The sequence below is a fragment of the Haplochromis burtoni genome, unplaced genomic scaffold (genome assembly GCF_018398535.1).
Source record: "Haplochromis burtoni strain Fernald_Lab_line unplaced genomic scaffold, NCSU_Asbu1 Contig_473, whole genome shotgun sequence".
NCBI classification, from domain to species: Eukaryota; Metazoa; Chordata; class Actinopteri; order Cichliformes; family Cichlidae; genus Haplochromis; species Haplochromis burtoni.
In genome coordinates this window covers 162,869-188,834 of record NW_024582834.1, presented here as the reverse complement: position 1 = coordinate 188,834, position 25,966 = coordinate 162,869, and the positions used below count along the sequence as shown (strand labels likewise).

Sequence of the window (25,966 nt, the reverse complement as noted above, 5' to 3'; positions counted from 1 at the left end):
AACGGGACGCAGCTCGTAGTGATGAATGATCCTCATTTTGTATGTCAGCATATGAAATGGTATCAAGGGAATTATTGGATACCTGTTATATTATAAAATGCATCTTTGGTGTTTTTCTATGAGCTCTGTGTGAAATTCTTAGTTTTCTTTTTTAGTTGTTTTTTTTTTCAGGCTGCTAAGTTTTGCTATTTCAATAGAAATGAGGGGACGTGCAAGTACTGCCCTTTCTGTGTACAAACATGGTAACAGAAGTAAACAGTCTGAGACTGCAAACCTTCACCTTCAGCCTTAAAATTCACTCCACGCCCTCCAGAAGGACATAAAACTGATCAAATGACTTTTTCTTGAATTATTCTTCAATTATCGATATGATGTTTTTCATCATTTCTCGTACCAATTTGTTATAGTTGATATTTGTGAAAACATAGTGCAACGGAACCATTTTTCTTTTAAATTACAAATGTTAAAGAATAATTCTGGTTTGGATTAATTCCAAAAAATAAATCATCTCGAAGCCGAGCCGGGCCCCACTGCTAGTGGAATTTTCAAGCAAATCCAGCCAACAAACGGACAAACCAAACTGGTCACATGACCTCCTCCGTAGCTGTAGATTACTAAGAGAACTGCCCCCTCATAGTCATAAAGGGCGGTGGTCATTTGAGGTTGCATTTTTTCATGTATTGCTACCTAAATAATAATCTGTCCCGCTTTTGCCTGTCTTAAAATGCTGTTATGTGCAGTACAATTTATTAGCATTGAGCTTTTTGGGGTTACATTCGTACGTGTACTGACTCTACAGCCTCTTATCTTCTGTAGCATGGGCTGTTATCTCACACTTTAAATTCATGTTCGGTTAATGCAGTGCACAGACATGCGTCCGTGTTTTCTTCGTATATTAATTCCTCGACCTTTTGGCTGTGACAGTAATACACAATACTTCTGAACTTCTGGATATGAGGCAACATTTCCTCCTGTGGATCATTTCCTCTTCCTTTCACAAGATGCTTTCTGCCCCAGAATCTGATTTATCACAGCCTTACCTCATGCGTCCTGCAGAGAAACCTTCCTCATGCTGTGGATCGTAAATACACGAGTCTTGTTTAACATCCAGAGTGGATCAACATATGTCCAGTGTTGCATTTAAGAGCACACTTCAGGCTCCCAAACTGTGCGTAAATCTGCTGCTGTTAGAGAGTTTGAGTGCTTTATAAGCATCAGCCACACTCAGATAGCAGCTTATACAGAAGAAATATTGAACACACATGAGTGGCTGTGTGGGTTGCGGTCTGCCTCTAGAAACTTCCGACCTCACATGATTATACGTGCAGCTGTCGAAAAGATTTGTTCAATTTAGGAAAAAAAAGTTGTAAAAACAGAGTGAAAACTTCTCTCACGTGAAGCTGAAATAGCGTTCGTCTTTTATTGATCCCTGAGAGTTTCATGATTCTGATTTCAGTTGATGGTTTTATTTTTTGTTTTTCCAGTTTGTGTGAAGGAAATTTGACCCAGCAGGACGCCGACATATGACAAAACCATCAGTGAGCTCTGTGGGGTCTGAGCAGACGTACTCACATCTTCTAAAGAGAAAATCAACTAAATACAAATTCCAGTGTTAGTCAAGAAGCTTTGTTCAATTATTTAAAAATCAAAGGCATAAAATGACAATGTGTTAAAAAAAAGTATTTCATTTCATTTCACTGAGCTAAAAACAATGTTTTTATTTAAACATCACCAGGAGAAATCACTGCTGTAACATGTTTGTTGTTCTGAAGTTATGAGACCATGACCTGCATCGCATGACTGAAATCACACAGGTCTGTCTTGCCATAAGTCAGTGAGAGCAAATCATTCAGTCTTGATGTTTTACCTGTAACTTTGCACCATAAAACGTTCCATAAAACTAGACTGCATTTTCAATTATCTTACAAGGGAAGTGTATCTTCTGACAACAAAAAAAGTCTTTGGCGCAGGTTAAACGTGAGAAGGCTGAAGCTTGAGCCCCATGTGAGACGTGGGATCAGACTGGAGGTGAACAGAGGTGGGAGGGCTGTTTTCCAGCCTGGCTGGATGATCATGGTGATGATCGTGGTTATTATAAACAGAAGTTAAATGACAAAATCATAACAATAACTAAGAGATAAAGCATTTAGCTGGTCTTCCTACCTTCAGTATGCAGAGATGAGTTTCTGGATATCCACTGCATTTTGTTTACAATATGCCACATGAGCAAAGTCAGACCAGTATATAAAACCTACAAATGCATTTATAACAGTTATTCATACTAAGGTTTGAGAACAGCTTTTGCGAGTTTCCTACAGTAGAATTTGAAATTGGCAGGTAGAAGGAAATGTCCTCAAATCAAGGAAAAGGTAAAGTGGGACTGTTGCAGGTTCGCTGTTCAGTTAGGCAAAGAAACCCAAACTTCTTGGACAAGATCAGGTATATATTTAGGTTGTGTTATAGCACACGACATGATTCTGAAACGCTGAACTTACCTGACGCACCTCACCGAGGAGGTTTGAAAAAGGCATCTTTTCTCAAAAGCTAACATCATCTGCATGGAAAGTCGTGTTTTAGGAGACAATGGCATTGTGGGTAAAACAAGACTGTGTAGTCAGCATGAGCAAAACAATATACGAACAAAGAGCCCCAGCGATTAGGTTGTGACGGGCATTTGATCTCCACAAAGTGCTGTTCCAGCACATGAAGCGCATCACAGGGCAAAACAAACAGGCTCAGGTGTCTGCCTCAGCTCCAGTTTTGAGCTGCTGACTTTAAACATCCCTGTTCAGCGTCTCTAGGAGACGTTTTTGTGGCGCAGAGCCAGAACTTGAGACCCAGTGCTTTATGTGACAAATAGGCAAGAGGAGGAAAGCGAGCGAGAGAAAGCCTGTAAGTGAGATTTATGGTCTGTTCAAAAGGCCACCAAATTTGTTAGTGCAGCAGACGGGCTTTTATCAGCTTGACGGGGATAAAGTTTTGTGTGTGTGTCCCACTAAGAGATTGGGAGTGAGTGGTGGTTCCTTTTGTTTTCAAATCCCAGTTTAAAAAGTCATTAGTCACCGTACAGCTGCGAGCTGCCATAGTGAGCGTTGCCGTGGAAGTCGGCGAGCCGAGGGCAAAGGGAGGACAGACGAACAGAAGAGATGAAGAAGGAGGAAGAAAAGGATTAAAACAGGCACGATTACTGTGAAGTTTGGGGCAGAATGATGGAGAGAATCAGGGTGGTAGATGTGTGAAAGAGCATAAAGATGGGGAGTGTGACTGAACGGGGCTGAAAGAAGAAGTAGAAAGAGGGGGAGTAAGAGAGGGAGAGATTCCCAGTGACTCGTGGCTGAGCGCCAATCTGACCACAACCATGCAGGGCTTCTTGGAAAATCTCTTCTTGTTCCCTCTCACTCCGGCTCTCTCTTTCTCTGATTTTCACTGAGCAACCAGAAGCTCACTAACTGCACACACACACACATGCACTCACACGCACGCACACACACACTTGTATTTCTGTCTTTGTGAGGACCATTGTTAACATACTGCATCCCCAGCTGCTTATACTAACTTACAGAAAACATGATTTTTAATGGTGGAGATCTCTGTCCCTCTGTATAACGGGGTCATTAACTCTCCCTGATGAATACTGTAAATCAGCTAAAAAGCTGATAAACTGCAGGATGAACGTATGCTGTGTGTGTCGAACCATCCCAAAGTACACAAAAGGATTCGTCACTGAAATGCAATTCATCGCACAATAAAGAAGACCTCGCGCACATCAAGCACATCAGGTAGACCTTTTTTGGTGTAAATCACTAAAGTACGACAAATACCTCGCACTGAGAGGGGGTCCTGCTGCTGCTTTCCTTGCCTCAGGCTTCCCATGTAAGGCAGGGAGGTCCCAGAACAGAGAGCCATCACCAAATAAGAATTACTGCTGATGGAAATCGCCATCGTCTGCTCACTGCAGTGGTAACTAAATTATGGATGGGCTGTTAAAATCCTTTTTTGGTGTTTCAAACTTGTTCCTTGTTTGTTTCATTTCATACGTCACTCTCTCTGTTTGTCTTTGCATAAATCCACAGATTTTCTTTCTCACTAAAATCATTAAAAACTTGTCTCACTCCCACAGTCGCTTTGTGAGGAGGGAAAGGGAGCTTTGTGAAACAAATTATATCACCCATATTCTCTATAATGCATGCAAATGTCAGGCAGTTTGTGTTGCTTAATGTTTTTGTAGGTGTTTCATATGTGACTTGTATTGCACCGAAAAATAGGAGAAACAGTTGGTTTGTTAGTGGATCAGTTGTTGGCTGTGAGCATGGTAACTTTTTGTGTAAAGCCTGAACCCTGAAATAATTACCAGAATATTTAAAATTGTGTTTCCTGAACCTTCTCGCAATTAACAAGTAGAAGAAATTCAATATTTTTTTACTTTGCGTAAATGAGTTTTGATTTGTATCACATGGCTACATCTGGCTCTTGTGGCTCTTGTGTATTTTGCAGTTCGTATTAAAGGGTTAGAGACGTGTGTCACATTTGTTCTTTTATTTCATTGTTATAAATGCTAATAATAAAGAAAAACAGGATGATTAAAAGTTACTAAAGCTTCGGTGAAATTTGACCAGAACATGATCCGAATCCGTCTGAGAGCAGCAGAAATTCACAAACGATGACTGAAAGCTCCTGTTCCCAACAGAGAAAGCAGAAGGTGTCCTAAAGCTTATCCACAAGTGTGACTCTGCACTGCGTTACACTCACAGAGGTCACAGTCATGGAGTAGGAGGGTGATGGAACAGAATGGGAGTCTTCTTCTCTTATTCCTTTCCTATTTACTTTGTTTCTGAAACGCATGAGGCAACGCTGCTCCATCGGTTAGAAACATTGGCCGTATCCACTGGATTAGCATGTGTAACCATAAACATTTGTTACCCTACACAAACCTGAGCAATAAAACTACGTCTGCATTCTTATATAGTTCTTGGAGGATCAGCCAGAATCCTCTGAAAATGTTCACACTCCCCAGATCTCAAATGGTCCCTCCAAAGACTGATGATCAACTAAACACACTTATGCTGGCCTCTTTCCAAGCATCACAACCACTCACAGGCTGAAACATTCCTTTTTTATTGCCCTACAAATGAGCGAACACAAATTTTTATCTGCTCTCCTTCCACGGTTCTTAGGGGACAGCAGGTAGTCAAAACCAAAGCCCTGATCGTAATCAGACGTATGAAAGTTTTTAGGACGTGTGGGAGTACATTTGGCTTTCTTCTTTCATAGTCAGACAAACAGGAAGGATAGGAGAGCGTGAGGGAGAGGGCATGACAGACAAAAGTCTTGGATCAGATTCAAACCCACAAAGTCTCAGTTACATGATTAGCACAGCAGACCCCCGAAGGCCAAATTCTGAGCCCTTATTTGCAATTCAGTCCTGTCATTTATAAACTCGTAAGTGAGCAGCTGTTATCGCCAACAACTCAGCCCCACATCCTCAGGTTCTCTGCATTTCCCATTTCTGCAAACCACACTTTGATTTCACACTTGTAAACTTTTATTCAGCATGTGTTCACAGTCCCAGGTAGACTGTAACGTGCTGTTGTGGCCAAACAACAAATGCAAACTTCAGCTGCTCCAGAATGTTGCAGCAATTTCAGAATCCAGTAAAATGTAATTAATTTAAAGCATTCATGGGATTGGTTCCTGATTGCATCCCCAAAATCCCCCAGATCCCTTTATGAGCCCTAACGCAACCTTCAGCAGATTTCCTCGGTCATTTCCTAACCGGAGCCAGAGCTATGAAGCCCCTCTAGGGTCAGCTGAGAAAAAGAGAGGCATTTATGACTCTTGGTTTATAAACTGTGCTTTTGGTTTTGTAATTCATGCCCACAGATTTGCAATCAGAGGCCACAAAGACAGATCATATTTCTTCTCTATCTTACTATGTGCATGCATTTATATACAGCTACTGGAGTCCATTAGCTTTTGTTTTCTCTCTCGTGTCGACCATCTTGGCTCTTGGAAGTTTCTCCCTGTTAAAGGGAGTTCTTCCTCCCCACTGTCATAAGTGCAGCACACCGCTATCATCGGGTCATTAAACAACTTGTCTAAAGGTTAGTGGTTGTCAGTCGGCGCAGTACGAATAAAGCTGTGGTGCAGTGGTTAGCACTGTTGCCTCACAGGACTCAAATCCATGTTTCTGTGTGGAGTCTGCATGTTCTCCCAGTGTCTGTGTGGGTTCACTCTGAGGCACAGTCCAAACACATGCATGTGGTTAGGTTAAGTTAACTTAATTCTTAACTGGTGTACTCTTCTCTCAGCCTGTGGTTGGATAAGGATGTGCTGTAAGGATGTGTTGAAAAGCTCCGTTCAAGAGATCATGCTCAAATGTGTGTGCGCTGATTATTCACATGAAGATGTGATTTATGAACCAAAAGTTTACTTGCTGTCTACAAAATATTTACTGTTTTGGAGCTGATCATATAGATAGAAAAGGGGATAGAAACACCACACTATGTTTTGTGAATTTATTTCTGTTTTATTTGTGATTTTAATTTTAGGTTTATCTGAGATTCTCCTGATTTTGTGTCACTGGTTGAAAAACTAAAGATTTTTGTGGTATTACTTGTACTGTTCCTTGAGTTAATAAAGATAAAACTACAGCTACATGCAGCACAATCTGATCTCTGAAGAGTCAATTTTGCCCTTCCGCCATGGCCAAGATTTTTTTAGAAAACCCTACAAATCAGGTGAACGTGATGCAGATCGCCCCGTGGGTGGGGCTTCACGGCGTCAATGCATTAGCGCGGTTAGCTCATTAACGCGTTAGCGCCGTCCAGCCCCACGCACGGGGCGATCCGCGTTAACTTGCTAATGGAGATTTGCCGCATTACTGCGGTTGTGGTGCCAACGTCACTTTAACGAGATTAACGCTGCCAGCACTTTTGAAAACCTCAAAATTATTGGTGTTTTTCTACGTTTCAACTGTAAAAATACTTTAAACTTGCCAAATATTTCCACTGTGGTGTTTTACTGACGAGAACAGAGCGACGTTCAGCTGCTCACTTGTCACAAGGCATATTTGAATTTTCAGAGTTTTAAGACTGGACGCCTAACCCGATGCAAACAGGAAGGGGGTTTGTGTCTCTGCCTGAAACCGAATGACGAACAATTTGCCTGCCAAGACATTATGTAAATCACCACACTATAGGACAGACATACACAAGAATATCAGCGTACTTCAATAGAAACCCTGCAATAGTTACTGACTTCAGACTTACAGCCATTAAAGAGGCCCAAACTGGACCCTTCAGTGGGCCTGCTGTGGCTCCTGGGCCACATGTTTGACACCCTTGTCCTGAGAAGACAAAACCTCTGCGACCACAGAGCAGCTCTCTGACTCTTTCCACCATTGTTTGCCGTCTCCACCGAGGATTGCAACATCCACAACCGCAATCACTTTTCTTCTTGCTCTACCAAACTAACATCAGCCACGCCGTCTATCATCCAGCAATAAGTCCGTCATCGAGTGGCGCCCATCCAGCACCATCTGTTCATACACGCTGACGGTGACAACACTGGTCATTAATATTAAACACTGACTTTATTTGTTGTGATAGTAAATAGATTAGGACATACAGGTAATGTTACAGACGTGCCTTTCAGTGCCTCAGATGTCCATCTTGTCCGTGCAGTTTAGCTAACGTTCAGCACGGTGAGTGCGGAAATAACAGCTGCTGTCGCTCATTTATTTTCCTACACCTTACCTGCAGCCATCACATCCTGGGCTCAACTATAACTATATTCTATGTTTGCATTCTTCTGCTGCTTTTGAAACCCTCTATTTTACATCAGAGCATTAACCCCTGTGGGCTGTCTTTATATATGAACCAGACAGTCACGCAGCAGGACAGGTTCTGGCCTCGAAGCGGAGCTGCAAAATCCTCTTTCCTGACCCGTTGTTTCTCCCCCTGCTGTGTCTTTGCCCTCTGACGGGCCTGGCAGATTCTTGTGCTTCATGGAGCCTCTACAGAGTCCACAGTCATGCTTGCTGAGGCTCTACTGTCCCCTCGCACTTTAAAAACTAACATCTGCACAACTTCACACTCACACATGCGCACACACATCACTGTGTTGACTTAGCCCATCTGGTCCAGATTGTGTTGAGATGATTGAGATATTTGTCGTAGCTCGTTTGCGGGGGTGTAGCGGTGACCCGGTAGGCTAACTGAGACGCACGGTCATGTGTGTATACGTTGTAGATGGATTTACTTACATGCACCCACTCGCTCGTTCACTTTGCACACGCAGGCATTCAGACATATTTTCAGTGCTGTGGATGTAACACACAGCAGACAGTTAAAAGGTCATTAAACTCTAATATTTAGGTTAGTGACACAGTGGAGGGTTTCATTACACAGACACAGAGAGCTGTGATGCACTGCGTGTCAAACAGGAAGCTTTTCTTTTGTTTTCTTTTTTATTATCTTATCTTTTCTTATCTATTCCTGTCATGTGGGTGTTTGTTTTGCAGCTGGAGTCATCAGTGAGTTATCCTGGCTGCGATTTGATCTCCAATGACAAAAATTCCAAGTAACCGGTGGTCTGTTTCTAAGAAAAGTTACTAATGCTGGAATTTTTTGCTGTATTTAAAGTGTGGCTATTGAGATATCAGCCCGTTCAGACTAAAACACTGCCATGAAATTTAGCACAGACGGGAACGTTGTAGTCGCAGTGAATGGCATCATTTCTGGCTTCTGACAAATATCATTTTTGTATGAATCACATACCTTTATGTGCCATGCAGCCCTGCTGTCCACCAGCCTGCTGACTACAGGATGTTTTTGTAAACGTTGATCTCAGAAGAACCCACAGTTCAGAGTCTCGGCTGAGACGCTACCACATCGTGCAAACGTCTTCAGCTCGGATGGATGTGTATTCGATGGTTTACAGTTTTGCATGCAGTTTTGAAAACTTGGGTTTGAACACACCTTTATTCTTGTTTTGTTGCATGACTGCACGATGGTGCTCATCATCTGCTTGGACATCTGTGCTGCTAGTTTAAGAACACTCCTGTTCTGAGCACCTTGCTCTTGCTTATCTTTGGTGCATGTAGGATCCTCTAACTCGTGCCAAAATGGTGACCCTTTATCTTGAATTGTTGAAGAAGTTGTAGAAGTCAAAGTCATGGGGACGAACTCCTGTAGAGTAGAGCAGTCAGGATTGGATGCAGCAGTAAAAGCCTGTGGTGAGAGTCTCTCACATCCCCGGTTTGTTCCTTCCAGCAAATTACATGAGCTCTAAACCTGTGATGATTCACAACATGAACATGTTGAGTCAGTGTGACACAGAATGTGTTTTTGGGCAACTTTGAGGTCCGTGGTGAAGCACAGCCGAGCTGGAAGCAGGTCAGAGATGCTCAAAGAGCTGAACATGAAGGGGGAAAGTTGTAAACTTGTTTCTGGTGAAACATATATGTGTGTAAGAAATTGGTCCATGAGATGACAGTGGTCTTTTTTGGGGTGTTTGACATTGAAGAAAAACATTTGCATAAATAATCCTCGCATAGAAAATGGTTCCAACTGTAGCCTAAAGCCATTACTGGGCATCACTGCACCAGGATCTGTGCTGTTTGTGTTTGTCCCATGCCTGGTGCAGTCTTTCTGTTGGTGTCCTGTGGGAACGAGATTCAAAATAACTAATCTGGCCCCACATCACCACTTTCCCACTCCTACCTCTTTCATAATTTTAGACTTCCCATAAAAAGGATTAAAAGACACTCAGGCTTGAGTAGAGAAAATGAAAGTTAAAAATGCATCTGTTTTTCATTCAGTTTTCTTCTCTACAAACTGAGCGCTGGAACATGAACTGTGTGTCGAGCACATCCATAAATGTCTGCTCTAACAAAGATGTCAGTGCAACAGAAGAGTCGCTTAAAGACATTGTTGGACAAAGTTTGAGTGATTTAAAAACTGCTGACAATCACATCAAACACATTTAGACACTTGTGGCTTGCATACATTCCCTCCATGAGATTTTTGAAGGCCTGACAAATTTTGCAGACAGTCAACACAAACACATAACAGTTTGTTAAAAAGGGCTCAAGTGAATTGTCATCCCCTGGAGATTTTTCCATTGCACTCTTTGCCTGGTACCAAAGCAACTGTGAGGCCCACGCCAGATTTAAAAGAAACCACAGTGACCCTGATGGATGAGAGGAATGAATATACGCTCTCATTCTTAGTAACTTAGCTGTAAATCCACCTTTTCCCCTCCTGTAGTCACCTGGGTATGATTAGCAGGGTATTCAGGTCCCTTTAGACTTAATCTCTCATTTTTACCTGTGATAAAAGTTCACTTCAGATGCTCGGGGATATCACTCATACAGATGCTATAAAGACATTAACAGAATAGTTTGGTGTTTCCAGGTGTGTCTGCAAACAGAAGTACTGACTCGAAAATGACAGCATCATTTGCATCCCACCTGATTACACAACAAATCTTGACCTTAACTAGAGATAAAGCTGAAGCACATGAGGAGTCCCACCTTGGATATGTAGGTGGCCAGAAATCTCGGAGTGCTCAGACATATTTTAGAGATCATTTCATTTTTTGGCGATAAAGTATCTGAATTTCAGGAGCGGGGCCACGCCTCAAAACCTCCGGTTCTTATTTATATGTCGCACACTTGGACAAAACGACACTTCCAGCCGTGCATGAGATTGGAATCGTTTCTCTTTACTTGTTCATTTGCTCTGCAAATACACAAACACAAGCTCTTTGGTTCAGCGTGGCTGCACTCTGGAGGCTGTCTCTGCACTAAAACACACAGGACCCCCAAGCTGTCCCATCCAGCGCCTGCATGAGCGTCACTCATGGGAATCATCATTAACTAAATTATTCTAGCTGGAATGCCAGTGAGCACAATACGTGTCAGAAATACAGTAATAAAGACCTGAATGCACCCAGTAACAACGATAAGCACCCCAAACACATAACATTCACATACACCAGTTCCCCCAGTTCTAAAAGCTTCTTGTTTTCATGCCCCACCCTTCCTCATCTTTTTCAATCATTTCACTTCTTCACTTCTCATTAGTACATGGGGCTGTGTCAGGCCCATCCGAGGCTTTTTCCCAAACTGGAGCTCAATTCATGTCTAATTCCTTCACCTTTGTCTACTAAAAACACTGTTGAACCTAAAAATGAGTTCAGCTGGTGAACTACATGATTCCAAACTCAGACTCATTTGTTTTGTTTAAAGACAAGTTCCTCAGATGTGACACATCAGAGGCGTGTTCTTGCTCGTTGTCTTTTTATCCTCAGATGTCCTTTGGTGGTGGTTTGTTTTGCAGTATACAAAGTTATTGTTGCAAACAGGACTAAGGCAGCCTGGTTGAAAAACCTGTGAACCACCCTCATTCCTCCGTCTTCCTAACACAGACCTTTTCAGTCTCAAAAAGAGGACCGTTATCTCCCAGGGACCAACAGCAAATACCAAAAAGGCTCTTTGGGATGAAGAAGATGTCCTAAATGAAGTATGTGGAGATTTGCAGACATTTTAAAACATTTTTATGTTTTTTTATTTTGCTTTCGTGTCAGTGTAGAATGTGAATGTGGAGACCTGAAGTGAAGTATTGGCGTATAAAGGTCAGGAGCTGTTATCAGGAAGTGTAGGTGCAGGGATGAAAGTGGAGCAATGAACTGGTCTGTGAAATCTGGATGAACTGCAAGGTTCAAATCAGGGGTCAGATGTATTTTTAAATTTGTATCAGGGACGTGGTGAAGTTACAACTTCATGTTAAGGGGCTCTTCAAATTATTAAGTCCAATTGTAAAAGTCACACTTTATAACCTACCACTCCTGTAATCGTGAGGGTGTTATTGTATATTCCCTTAGAGGACCATGTGCAAAGCATCTTCTTGCTGCTCTGGTGTTTTTGAAAGCACCTGTCAGGAGATGTGCTAAAGATGGAACATATGAGGCGTGGGGAATGAAAACAGCACACTGTGGTTTTTACAGCTTCGGACAGGTGAAAAAACACGACAGCACTTACAGATGATTAGCAACTGACAGGAAGACGGGAATGCCTTAAAGTGCGTGTGGTTAGTGGGACACACGGGGCATATGAATTCAATGGAAAACACATTAATGAGGCATGTAGTGAGTCTGAAGGTTTCATCGTGTGGTAGCTTTCACAGCTCCACTTTTACAAGAACACGACTCAAAATGTGCCTTTAGGGGGTGACAGCAATAATCACCACGGGTCCACGTACAGTAAAGTCAAGTCTGTTATTTATATCGCACATTTAAAAGTAATAGGAGCTGACTGAAAGCAGTTTCCAGTCTGGGTACATGAGCTGACTGACACATGGGTGGTGTAAATGAGAAATACAGCGAGAGAATAATAAAACATGACAACTGCAACCTCAGACTGAGCTACAAGAAAGAAAAGGAAAAGAGGTGCATGTGAAAAAATTAAAAGATGCCAAACTGAATAAATATAAAGTAAATAAAAGAATGCATTATTTTATTATTTCCTGGAATAATTTCCATCTATTCATCAGTTTTCTTATCTACTTCAGGGTTATGAGGGGCTGTTAGAGTGAGAGGTGGGGTCATCATGGTCACCAGTACATCAGAAAGACCAGCACAGACCAATTACACTCAATTTACAATGTAAAATCTCCAGATAACCTAACACACGTGTCTTTGGACTGTGGGAGGCAGAACGGAGAACCCGGACGAATCCCACGCAGACACGGGAATCCATATTTGACATTTTTCTCATTTCAATTCATATCAATATTATTATTTTATACCATATGGATAATGCATATTATTGAATTAACATCAAATTATTTAATCATTATTATATTGTTTCAACATTATGTCATATCTTATTTTAGTCCATTTCAGGCTGCTGAGTAACAACATCACACATCTGTGGGCAAGAAGAAAGTTACTTTAGAAACTTTTAGCTTTTTTGTGATATATTAGAGAGTTTTACCTTAAACTTAAAATGAAGGTATGTGTGGATTTATTTATGTCATGTTCATTACTGTACAATATTGGTCAAAAGTACACTTCAGTTTGTGTCTTTCACTCCCCGTTGGTCATTCACTCTATGAAAGGACCGTCTTAGCTACTCTCTTCCTTCACACACACACACACACACGCACGCACATGCACACACACACACACACACACACACACACACACACACACATATACATACTTCTAAACTTTCTAACACACACACAAACACACACACACACACACACACACACACACACACACACACACATACATACATACATACATACATACATACACCCACACACACACACACACACCCAAACACAAACCCAATAGTGCCTGAAACCCTAAACCACATTTTGAGTCTCAAAAATGCCTTCAAACCCGTGTGGACTGGCATTTTGTCCTAAATAGTGAACTGTATAGTACAATGCCAATTTTTCTGTTCCTCACAACGATTCTAAACACACACACACACACACATGCACACACAAGCACACACACCCACACACAACACAACCACACCCACCCACTCACACACACACACACACACACAAACACACGCCTGCAGAGTTTGATGAGATGTTTTAAGGTTTTTTTGGTTTAAATGTGGCTGCTTTGGGAAGCAGCGACATGCGTGTGTCCTCTCATGTGCTCCTCGCTGTCCTCTCATACACATTATATATTTATTAATTATTGAACAGCAGCAATTTTCCGTTGAGCTTGTGGGAAGCAGCTGTTGTTAAGGAAGCATCGGGCTCTTTGTTTGGGAAGCTCGTGTTGGAAGTGTTCGTCTTTATGGGTCGGATGTTCTCAGGCACAGTATGGACTGACAGTGACCTCTTAAATTGGAAAGTATGTTATTATTACTGTCACATCATTTTCACATGTGCATTTGTGTAAAAATAAAACTTCTACAATGTCGTAGTGCAAAGTAGAAGTATTTGAATAGTTTATATTGCAGCTACCTCAGAGGTCTGCAGAAGATCCTGACTGGCTGTTCTGTTTTACTTTTAGTGACTAAATAAGAATATTTATCAGATTTTATAGTATTCAGTTGTTTGATGGTGCGAGGTTCTGGAAAGGCAACGAAACACATTGAATAGAGCTATCTTGACCAAATGTCTCTTTGCGTTGATGGCTTTCATGCTGAAGGCTTGGAGGTAAAGCAAATATGGTCCATAAATTGTGTTTTTAATCTCAGGTTGAATATTGCTGTTAAACTGTCAACTTTTGCCGCACGTGCAGGAAAAACTTGGTGTCCTCTTAACAGCAATTACGGTTTTTAACTTTGTCATATAACTATATTTTTAAATTCTTTGCTTTGCCCCCCACTAAGCCTAATCTGATTTTTTGTGCTTATCTGCGTTGTGTCCCGACACTGTGGAGCTTCATAAGGAAATGAAATTTGGTCCAGACTACCTTTAGGGATTCCTGTCTGTATCAGAAAGACCAGCATTAGCAGGTGTCACACCTCAGGCACAACCACTGAAAAAACTTCACTCAGCAGCTCATCACTGCACAGATCTTCACAAATAAAGAGAGTTTATTTAAATTTATAAATGTTATGCAGTTATCTAAACAAAAAGTGATGAAGTATCCTGATTATGATCCTCTGCAGACCCTGGAGTCAAGTTCATGCATGAGGCATGCACAGAGAGAACAGAGGGGAAAGAACAAAAGTTGGCGAGTGCACAAAAAGAGGAGAGAGCAAAGGTCGGGTACCACGCAGGCAGATATATTTGCCTACAGTGCAGCAGTGCTCAGAAATGAAGCCTGAGGCTGTTGGCTCGTTCTGCCGGTTTTTTAAAGTTCTGATTTTCAGCCAAAACATCTGGCCGCTCTAATATTTACAGGCACGCTGCAATAATATAACACGATCTGCAAGTGTGCCTTTCTTATCTCCTGTTCAGCTGGATCGAACTCAGCATGTTTGTCCAAGTCAAAATATATCATTATGTAGGCTAATAGCTGGGAAGGTCTGAATTAGAAGAGCCATCTGCGCTGCAGTCGTGGATGACAAACAAACACTAAAGTTAAATATCTAAATGTCTTCTGTTGCTTTTTGTGTGTGTGTCTATGTTTGCACAGGGTTTACAGTCACTTCTATAGAAAACTTTTCATCTTTTCCTGTACTCGTGAATTTCTGTGCTCACATGCTGGTAATGTTTCCACATTTACACTTGGTAGTATCGTCATTTTGCTACCCACTGGCACCTGCAGTCTTATTTAGCTTTCAGGCTGGTCAGCACAGCTTTCCATCCGTGACCTCAAACAAAAATTCTGCTTTGCAAAGAAAATCTTCCTCCTTATAAACAGAAACCAGCGGGCGATGTCAACTAAACGCCTTGACTGGACATTCAAGCAATCATTCAATGTCAAATATTTGCTTAACAGAAGTTTTTTCGGGGTTATTAGGTGAATCACTCAAGCTTAAAACGATTGTGGTCATGGGGAAAGGAACTGTTGAGAAACAGGACTTAAACCCTCGTTTTTGATGGCGAGCTGACCTCCAAACTTCACATTTCACTGCACTCAAACGTCACACTGCTTCCTTACTCGGCACTAAAGATAAACACAGAGCTGATTTTAGCTGTTTGAGCAGAGGGGCGGCGGCAGCCATGTTTCAGTCCCTCAGCGCACCTTCGCATCCTCAGCTGCCAACTCAGACCCCGACACACTCCAGCGACGCACGGTGCACTTGTTACCCCAGATCGCTATCGGTGCTACTTGCCTGTGCTTCAGTGTAATCGAGGCTGTTTGGCGACCCCACCCCAGCGCCCCCCACCCACTCTTCTCCCCTCTGTCCCCTGTGAAGTCACCCAGAGGGCCAGATCACAGCAAAGCCAACATGTGGTTTGAGTTAGCGTCTCAGAAACCAGCCCTCCATACGTGGGGTTGTGTGCGTAATCCCAGGGCTCGCTGGTCAGGCTCTGCTTGTGTAGTGTGCAATTGTGAGCGCAGAGCTAATTGTGTTTGTGTGTGTGACTCTTTTTATAAATATATGCCAGGTTTTGTGAGTCTTAAAAGGAAGTACTATTTTGCGTGTGGTTGTATCCTCACACAGGAAGTCAGCATGCTCTGTCTCTGGGGACTGAACAAAACCAAGAACTAATTTTAAATCTCAAGAGTATTTAGTCGCGCTCTCACACATAAGCCGCATATTTCTGTCCATACTGTGTCTGTTTCGGCCTCTCTGGCTCTGCTGGTTGGACTGCGCAGCAGCCAGGTGGAGGTTTTGGCTTTCATCAAACTTTTATCTGCACGGCATCTCAGGAAGCAGAGCAGGAGGGAGAAATGAACCGGCTCGTTCCAGCTATTTTCTCCTTTGCTGATTATTTGATTAAGCATCAGATTTTTCCCCTCTCTCTTTAGTCCAGGTTAGCTCGATTTACTCTCTCACACTAAAGTCCCTAAGAAAGGCCATTCGAATTTGTGACCGCTCTGATAGGCATCTCCCCACTTGTAAAATCATTTTCTGATTGAACAGAGTGATGCTTGTTCAATCTGAATCCGAATTGAAGCAGACTAAACATAATAGCACTGGAATCACTTTAATTGGTTAGTGAAAATGAGTAATAGTGGCGTCAGCATGCGTGAAGAATGATGAACATGATAAGGTCAATCAACCAGGATAACATCGGCAGCTGATGGGAATAAAAGCATGAAAACATTGCTGAAAATCAGGCGGTACTTATTAAAAATGAATCACCTGTCAGTGTTTAGCAGTCATAACAAGTGAGTTAAAGCCAGAGTCTGAAGCACTTTTTACACATGAACTCGTTGGCAGCATCAGGAAGGAACAATTTTCCATTATGGAGAGTATTTAAAATGAAAGAAAATTTATTATTGACACATAATCAGGGGCATAGTCTGGGTTATCAAAGGTGGGGAGGGATCCATAGGAAACCATAATATTTGTCATGCATGCATACACATGTTTTAATGAAATGGGGTGATGCAAATATTAAAATGATGATACAAAAGGTCTGATAATAGGTAACTAAAGCTTTAAGATAAACAGCATGGAGTGCAATATTTATGAAATACTGTGGAACAGATGAAGAAAATAGCACAAATACTTAAATAAATTACATTAAACTGATTTCAGGAAAGTCTTTAAGGAAATGTAATCACTTACACTACAGTCCTATCCATGCTCTGCCTGGTGATACTGGTCTCATTTTAAGATTAATAGTACTTTAGCTAATGGAACTGGTGTCTCCAACTTGTCTTTTGTTGGCATTTGTTTATCATTATATCAAAAACTAGTTAATTTAGTTTGATCTAAAGTCTAATTTTGATCAGGGTTCATGTTTTTTTAATCATTTCTTGAAATCCTGGCATTGCTTAAACCCATGTTCATAGATTTTGTCCATGTGCTCGACCCAATCACCTGCACACGATGCTCATGTATGCTGATGTATTGACTTGAGCACATGGGATTATCCCTGCGATTCATTTCTTGATTTTTTAGGGAAATACAGACATTCATGTGCTTTTCAAGACGGAGCATCAAGCTGATTTTCAGTTTAGGCAAAGTAAATCTGTTTTCTCTCCAAACACGTTTTTTAAAAATATCTGTGCAAAAATGTGATAATGAAACACAAAAGAAACAATGATGCCAAACCACAACTAACTTTAAACACTAGTTAAACCTTTGAAAAATGTCACTATTGGGAATAACAAATTAGGTTTTGCAACGAGACCCCTGCAAGAAAAGTGATCTACACCAGAGCCAAATGTGCTCTGGGCACTCTGGCCTGAACTTTGCTCCGCTGGTTACTGGCCGTCCCACTGGGACCAATCTGTTTGTTGGTCCAGCGGTATATTTATCAACTCCTTCTTCTCAGTGGCACTGACATCCTGAGGACGTGGAGACTGAGGCACGAATGGATGGCTGGATGGATAGATTATTTATTTGTCGGGGTTGAAGATTACAGCATGGCAGTGCGAGCTGGCATGGGTTGATATTCCCAGAGATGGAGAGTCCTGCGTCTTTATATACCAGACCCCCTGACATGTTTTATTAACATGTTTGATTAGGTGAACTTGATACACTGAGTGGGTGGCTTTCCAGAATAAAACAGCTCACTGCTGAACTATGGAAAGACTCAGCACAAGTCATTTTATTTTAGCCGTGACGTCAAACTTACTCATTAGCTTTTCATCACATACTCGTCTTTTCTGTTTTATTGGCTCCGTGTCTTTTTACCCATGCATTGCCCTGCACCTGTATGAACACTCGTGGGTTCCAGATGATGAATCCCAGTGGTTGTAGCTGAGACAGACACTCAGCAAATACTGAATAGTATACTGGGATAACACCAAAAATGGCAGTTTCCCCATCAGTGTCCCCGAAGAGCAAATCAACAGCAAAAATGAACAAGTCGTCCACGACTAAGTCCAAGTTAAAGTCTTTAATCCAGCAGAAATGTTGTGAAAAGACAAAAGTGAAGCATTTATGGGAGGACACTCGCCACACTCGTGAATGTTTTCTGGGCATTATAAAGGACTAAAAGTGGATCACGCCAAGTAATAAAAACAAAGGCTCTTAAACTGTTACCCTCACAGATAATAATAATATCGGATCCTTTTCTTAAATAAACAAAAAGTCCAATATTTTAATTTCCTTTCATTAGTTGGTTTGTCTTTTTCTAGGACGTCTAGGACTAAAATCTGATGGTGCTGCGTTCATATTTATGCAGAAATTTGCAATATTTCAGCTGCTCTGGAACCTGTGGGTTGGACATTGGTTCCTCATTGGGTTGGCTCATCCTACAGGGTTTCAGCCTCAGTCCTGAGTCACTGGCTTGAATACTGTGTGCTGTTTTTCTTAAAGCTGTTAGCATGCTGATTACCACTACAAACTTGAAATACTGGAAGGGTTTGTGGTTGGAGGGTAGGGGTTTATAGAGCGTGCAGGATAGAGGACATGTTGTTCTCTTGCTGTATGATCCACAATATTCTAATTTCACTGTACTATTGTACGAAGTATGACTGTGCAATAAAGAGTTATCTTATGCTCCCGAGTTTGGGCTCACTGATCTCATGTTTCTGGCCAAGAAGCTTGTTTTAATGCATCCAACTAACAGCTCCGTGTTTTATTGGTGGGATGCAGTTTTATGTTGGAATGCTGTGTTTTTCCTCCAAACACTTCTCATTCCAAATCAGAAACTTTTAATCTAATTTAAACACAAAACATTGTTCAGCCTTGATCACATGACTTCAGCAAACTGCAGAAAGGCACCAGTGATCTTTTTAGAGAGCAGAGGGTTTTCATCTTGATGCTCAGTGTCGTCTTGGTTCTGAGAGACTCATTTTAGATGCTACAAGTTACTCCAGGGCAGGCTTGGCCAACTCCAGGCCTCGAGGGCCGGTGTCCTGCAGGTTTTAGATCTCACCCTACACACCTGAATCAAATGATTAGTTCATTACCAGGCCTCTGGAGAACTTGACATGTTGAGGAGGTCGTTTAGCCATTTAAATCAGCTGTGATGGATCAAGGACACATCTAAAGCCTGCAGGACACCGGCTCTCGAGGCCTGGGTTTGGACACCACTGCTCTAGGGTCAGCTGTACTATAACACACCTCATTCTTGAAGGGATCTCTGTTGTCATTAAAATCGTTTAGTTTGAAGTCAGTCTGTTTGATTCTGGGTGGATGACTCCGCTGTGATGACTGGATGTGCACTGGATGGATTTCTTTGTGTCTCTTGTTTTACTTCTCATCTTCCTCTCATATAACAGACTCTGATACCTTGTGTTTCCCTTTCGTTGAGTGCAGTTGGAGAACTTCCTTCAGAAGAACAACAGGCGTGACGTTGCCAACATGCAGTCGCATGTCGTTCACAACCAAACGGCCACGATGCTGGAAATCGGCACGAACCTGCTCACGCACACAGCAGAGCAGACACGCAAGCTCCATGTGGTCGAAGCAAAGGTAAGGAGCTGCCAGTGAACCTGTCATCTGAAAACAGACTTTTGTGAGTTTATTCTCTGTTTTTGTGTCTCATCAGGTCCTAAACCACACATCTCAGATCGAGATAAAGCTTCTGGAGAATTCTCTGTCCACCAACAAGCTGGAAAAGGAACTGTTACTGCAAACTTCAGAGATCAGCCGGCTGCGAGATAAGAACAGGTGGGAAATGGTTTTGTTCTGTCAGCGTCTGCGTAGGTGGAAATTAATCATAAAACCAATTTAAAATCACTCTGAGTAAAGACAACGGCTAAAAGGACTACTTTTTCTACAATCGAATGCTTGTACACGGTTTGTCCTGACTCAGAATTGGCCTTTGGGGGACATTTGATTAACAAAAACATCTGCTGTGAGTTAATCGAGTTAATAAAACCTCAGTTAACAAAACTAGTTAAGAAACAAGAATAATACAGGAAGGGATTGAAGCCTCTTGGAGTGAGGCAGGATTTCTTTTTTCTGTAGAAGAACAACTCGGCAATAGTGAAGTTAGCACATCACAACCTTTAAAAGCAGCCAAGTGATCATGTGAGACTGACATCATACGCTTCTACGACAGAGACATGTCGCAAAGTAGCCGAACCTCATATAACCTCCTTTCTAACACTAATAAAGAGCACAGCTTGCAAAAGGAACATCATATTGTATTCATTAAGACTCCAGCTAGCAGCTGACCCTATAAAGTCACTGAGGTCATAGATCAGGTTAGCCTGAGGGTAGTTTTCCCATGCACTTTTATAAAACTAGACTTCTTTTGGCGTCAGAGAAATGAATCTGGGTTTGAGGCACTTCAGCGCTGACTTTACTCTCAGAACTGGAGACTATGTTTATCTTTTATATACTATGACCTCATCAGGATCCCAATGTTATATTTTGTCAAAACATAATGAAACTGATTGGATAATATGTGTATGACTGATGAGCTTTTCTAGTAGCTATTAATACATTTTTCTTTGCCCTCATAAAAATAAAGCCATTTTTAATGAAAATGTAGCTGAAATATATCGAATCAAATGTTCATTTATGAAAATGATCATTAAGAAAAAATAGGTTTGCTGTAAACTGAATGTATACCAATCAAGTAAATCTAATTTCATCAGATTAAATTAAATTTAATATTTTACATTCTACTTCTGTTATAAATTACATATAAAAATGTAAATTTAAAAAAAAGCAAAAGTCAGTATTTTGGGTGTAAATCTTTGTTTCAAGTGTTCCTGAAATCAAACAAACAAAAATATTCTGACTGAAGGTTTTACTTGATTTTATGACAAGTTTGGGTAAAAAGGTGGATTTATTTTGCTATTTTCTTAGTATAGTTAGTAGAGGTTTTGACAGACGTCAAACACATTGTGTGTTCTTGTATTTATTACAGGTGGTCTAATACATTTAATAAGCACTGTATATATATAAGCACTGTATATTCACCTGTTTACAGTTTTATGTATTTGGAAGTGAAGTATTTATTTTTTCATGTTCAGATGATGTCGTTGGATCAGGCTTTGTGTGCTCGGTGCTGCAGCCCCCCGTGGGCTCCTGCACTGTGGTTGCTGGGTCTTTCTTTCTTTTTTTTCTTTTCCCTCCCCCTGGTCTTGTCCGTTATGGTTGTAATGATCCAAAATAAAAAAATACCAATAAAATTCTAATAAAATATGACTGTCAAGTGCACCATTATAACAAATGCCGTAATGCTCCACTTGTGAAAGTAAATCTGTTTGGCATTCAGAAAACAGAAAAGACTGGAGAAGGCTTATATACATTATTTTTTTGCAGTGCACACGAGATAGCTGACAGATTTAGCATTCCTGCTACATACTGGATCTGCTTCTAGACATGATGTCAAAATGTTGCTTCTTCAACAGCGTGCGTCCATGATCAGCCTCTTTAATAGTGGCATATTTCTGAGATTTCCCCCGAGACAGATCAACATCTAAAACATATTCTGTTGCAGTCTGACAGGAAAAAAGACGAGCAGCTTATCAGTGACAACATCTGAAATACAAGCAAATCATCGCAGCGACGTAAATATGTCCTCAGCTGTTACTGCAAGACGCAGAAATATTTGGAGACACAATATTTTTGTCATTTTTCATTGTGAGGTGAACTTGGACCGTGCACTGTGCAGTAAAACATGCAGAGCAATTATCGAGCATGTTTACAGTAACAGACAAACAGAGTGCGGGTGTGTGAGACTGTGGTGCAAGGGGACCATTCGCTGATGATCAGCCACAACATCAAAAGCACAAAGAAGTCGATAACAAATCAGTAACATTGATCATCTCGTTATCGTGAGATGTTCTGCTGGGAGCCCATCGTCCTGGCTTTCATGTGGATTTTACTTTGACACGTATGAAGGAAATAAGGCGATGAGACCTTTCTAAACAAATGTAGGTGTCATGTTTGGTCCAGATACAGAAAATGGGCAACCAAACCAGTCTGACAATGCAATCAAAGAAGAGCTGATAACATGTCAGATGACATGATACAGATCTGAAATCTGTTAAAGTCCCAAGTTGGACTTTATCCAGCTTCATCTTCAAACTGAAGCCAAAGTAGATTGCATCACTGAACACATTATTAGCAACCGTGTCTAAGTTTGTGTCAACAAAACTGACGTCTTTGTGTCTTTTGTGCCCGATTGCTCCTGATTTCTAGGAGTAGAGACTTCTAGAAATCCTGAAACCATAAACACCCACACAATACATTTTTGGCTCGCATACTTTTGAGACCTCAGTAAAACAGCTGTCTGAATCTACAAGAGTACATAAACTTTGCACACACATTTTAACACACACATTCACAAACACCACTTCACTCATGCTGCACAAACCACAGCGATCAGTGGCTCCCCATCAGTCCACACCACATTAGCGTTTCCCCGTTCATGTGCGGGTCAGCATGTTGAAGTGATCAGAAGCAGAAGCTGATAGCGTGTTTCAGCTCCTAATGTGACCAAAGTCTCACCTGCTAATGTAGAATAACATCAGTCATCGCTGTAAACGAGCTGCATGATACAGCATGATGGTGGTTCACGTCTGACTTATGTCAGCTACACCTCTCAGAAAGTGGACGTGTGGTTGTAAGATTCATATTCACATATTACAGAACTACAGCAGAGTATTGAAGCATAAATCCTCTTGATATCAGTTTACTTATTTATGTAGAAAGTGTGTAAGAAATACGTGTTTACTGTACACTACTGTATACTAAATTCAATTCTACTCTATTTTATTTATACAGTGCCAATCACAGCAGCAGTCGCCTCAAGGCGCTTTATATTGTAAGGTCGACTCTCCAATAATACACAGAGAAAAACCCAACAATCATATGACTCCCTATGAAATACCACTTTGGCGACAGTGGGAAGGAAAAACCCTTTTAACAGGAAGAAACTTCCGGCAGAACCAGGCTCAGGGAGGGGCGGGGCCATCTGCTGTGATTGGTTGGCGTGAGAGAAGGAAGACAGGATAAAGACATGCTGTGGAAGAGAGACAGAGATTATTAACAATGTTAAATGACATTATGTGTCAAATTTTTAATCTTAAAATCTAAAAAACTGCAGAATTAATGGTCCTTTGAATCAGCCTCAAGAGACTGTATGGTTGGCTACTTAGCATGCTAACACGCTAATCTCTGACGGTAAAGACACGAAATCTTATTGTGGAGCATTTAGCTGAGTGTTTTTTTGGGGGGTTTTTTGTTAAAAAACAGATGTTATGAGTGGGGCGTGGATCTGACAAAGACACTACATCAGGGGTGGGCAACTCCAGGCCTCGAGGGCCGGTGTCCTGCAGGTTTTAGATGTATCCTTGATCCAACACAGCTGATTCAAATTGCTGAATCACCACCTCAACACGTCTTGCCGTTCTCCAGAGGCCTGGGAATGAACTAATCATTTGATTCAGGTGTGTTGACCCAGGGTGAGATCTAAAATCTGGAGGACACCGGCACTCGAGGCCTGGAGTTGGCCACCCCTCCACTGCATGATCACATGGATGCAGTCTGTCAATCACAACGTGTGTCCCGTCCTTCTCCACACTAACTGGGACCATCGTTTGCAAAATGAACATCATATTACATCTAATAAGACTTGCAACGCAGTGATTGAGCCCATAGTGCCACCAGAAAGGTGTTTATCAAGACAGAAGTGAGAAGTGGTCAGTTGGATTTTTATTGCCTGGCTGTTTGGTGGCTTTGGTGGAACCAACAGCCGTGATCAACACTAATGTACAGTGTAAGGCCATGAGCATGGGTGTTGGATCCACATGGAGAAACTTTGACCCTTCAAAGTCTGAGTCTTCCTCATCAGCTATTTAATACTATATTTAAAAGAAGTGTTCTGATAATGGCTGCCAGCAGTTAGTGTGTATTCAGCATATTTTCACCACATAAGTCACTTAGATGGAGCTTATTTGTAGAAACATTTAAAAGAAGATAACATTTTTCCACTGGACTCCTGCAGACCAACGCACTCTTAGCGAGTTTGAACTAGAAGTTCAGCCACTTCGAGTGTCCCACGTTCCCCTCTGAAACTCCTGCCACTCCTTCATCGGGTTTCATTCATTTGGCTCATACTTTGTTGACCCAACTGTGGGCTGGAGTCTATTTTCAGCAGCTCTACTGCTGGTTCAGCTGCACAGATAACGAGAACTGTAGTCTGATCTGGCACCAGAAATGATGGTCGCAATATTAATCTTTATTTCGCTGCTGCAGCTTCGCTAATGAGACGGAGTAATTCGGGAGGTAAAAACTCCGCTCCATCAAAAACAGAATAGAATATAGTCTTTCAGACCACCTTAATGTTTTTATCAAGATTTTGCTGCTCCTGCTCTTCACTTGGATGTAATTTGGATTTCTCAGGAAAGCCTTCATTTCTTCCTCTGTCCTATGCTGCTTGTTTGCATGCGTGTAAAACTATTACAAGGGTAGAAATCGTGACTGAATAAAGTGAGCTGTTCCAGAACCCTTCTAGTTTACATTTTGGTTTTGTAAGTGTGGAATCTCCTGGGCCCTTTTCCATTATTTCTTTACAAGTGTTTGTGTAACACCAGGCCTGCAGCACTAGAAAGGCAGCTTTTCTCTTTGCATCTGAAAAAGAAAGAAAAAAACAACCTGCACAAAAACTTGATCTCCCAAAAAATAATATTAGTCCTCAGGTTTTAAAAGACTCATACAGACAGTGGAATTTGTGCAATCTTGCAAATATCACAGAACAATTACTGACTCACATCTGAACTGTGAGGCAAACTGCGAAACCGCGTGCAGCGAAGGACACCAGCATCTCTTATGTTTAACGAAGCTTCTTATTTCTGTTGTGATGACATTACTGAGTCTCATTTTTCCTTAGTACAACAAAAAATAGTGTGACAGCAGAGTTTATAACAGAAAGCCTTTGTATTCACATTTCCAGATATGAAAAATTTAAATCTAAGTGCAACGTATAAGAAAAAATATAGCAGAGGAGCAGAATGAGAAGCATGAAGTGATGGACTGCATACGCAAACCCAGTTAGGATTTTCAGCCTGTGCATCACCCAAAACCTTCACATCACCACAGTTCAACATGACTCTTGATAAAACTATTAAAACGTCACCATTACTCTCGTCCTCTGATGAGGGTGCGCAGTCTGACGGGATGACTGAGACTGTTATTCATTCAAGAATAAAGAAAATAAACTTTTGTCTGAAGTGAAGTCTCGTTTTATTTCCTGAGATTTTCTTCTGTTTTTCTTTTTGTTGCTTTGTTTTGCACTTTAGGGCCACCGCAGTCTAACCTGGTTAAAAGCAAACAGCATGCATAGAGCTGATAACACACACGAGTCAGAAAACTCACAGCAGAGCATTTTATTAACTTTGTTGGTTGTATCATCAAAACACAAAGATCTACTTTGTCTTTGACTTGTGTAAATTATGCAATCAAAGCATTTTTGCAGTTTCTTTGGTTTACTTTATGTGAAAAAGCTCT

General features: G+C 41.4%; 1 protein-coding gene across 2 annotated transcripts in view; it reads left to right on the top strand.

The window, feature by feature from the left end:
- Positions 1-25,966, top strand: part of angpt4 (angiopoietin 4) — a 70,671-nt gene that overhangs the window by 34,825 nt on the left and 9,880 nt on the right. For both annotated transcript variants that reach the window (XM_014341446.2, XM_014341445.2), the window contains exons 2-3: positions 19,814-19,969; positions 20,046-20,167. In XM_014341446.2, coding sequence (XP_014196932.2) covers positions 19,814-19,969; positions 20,046-20,167 — 278 coding nt within the window. The remainder of the gene's footprint in view (positions 1-19,813; positions 19,970-20,045; positions 20,168-25,966) is intronic.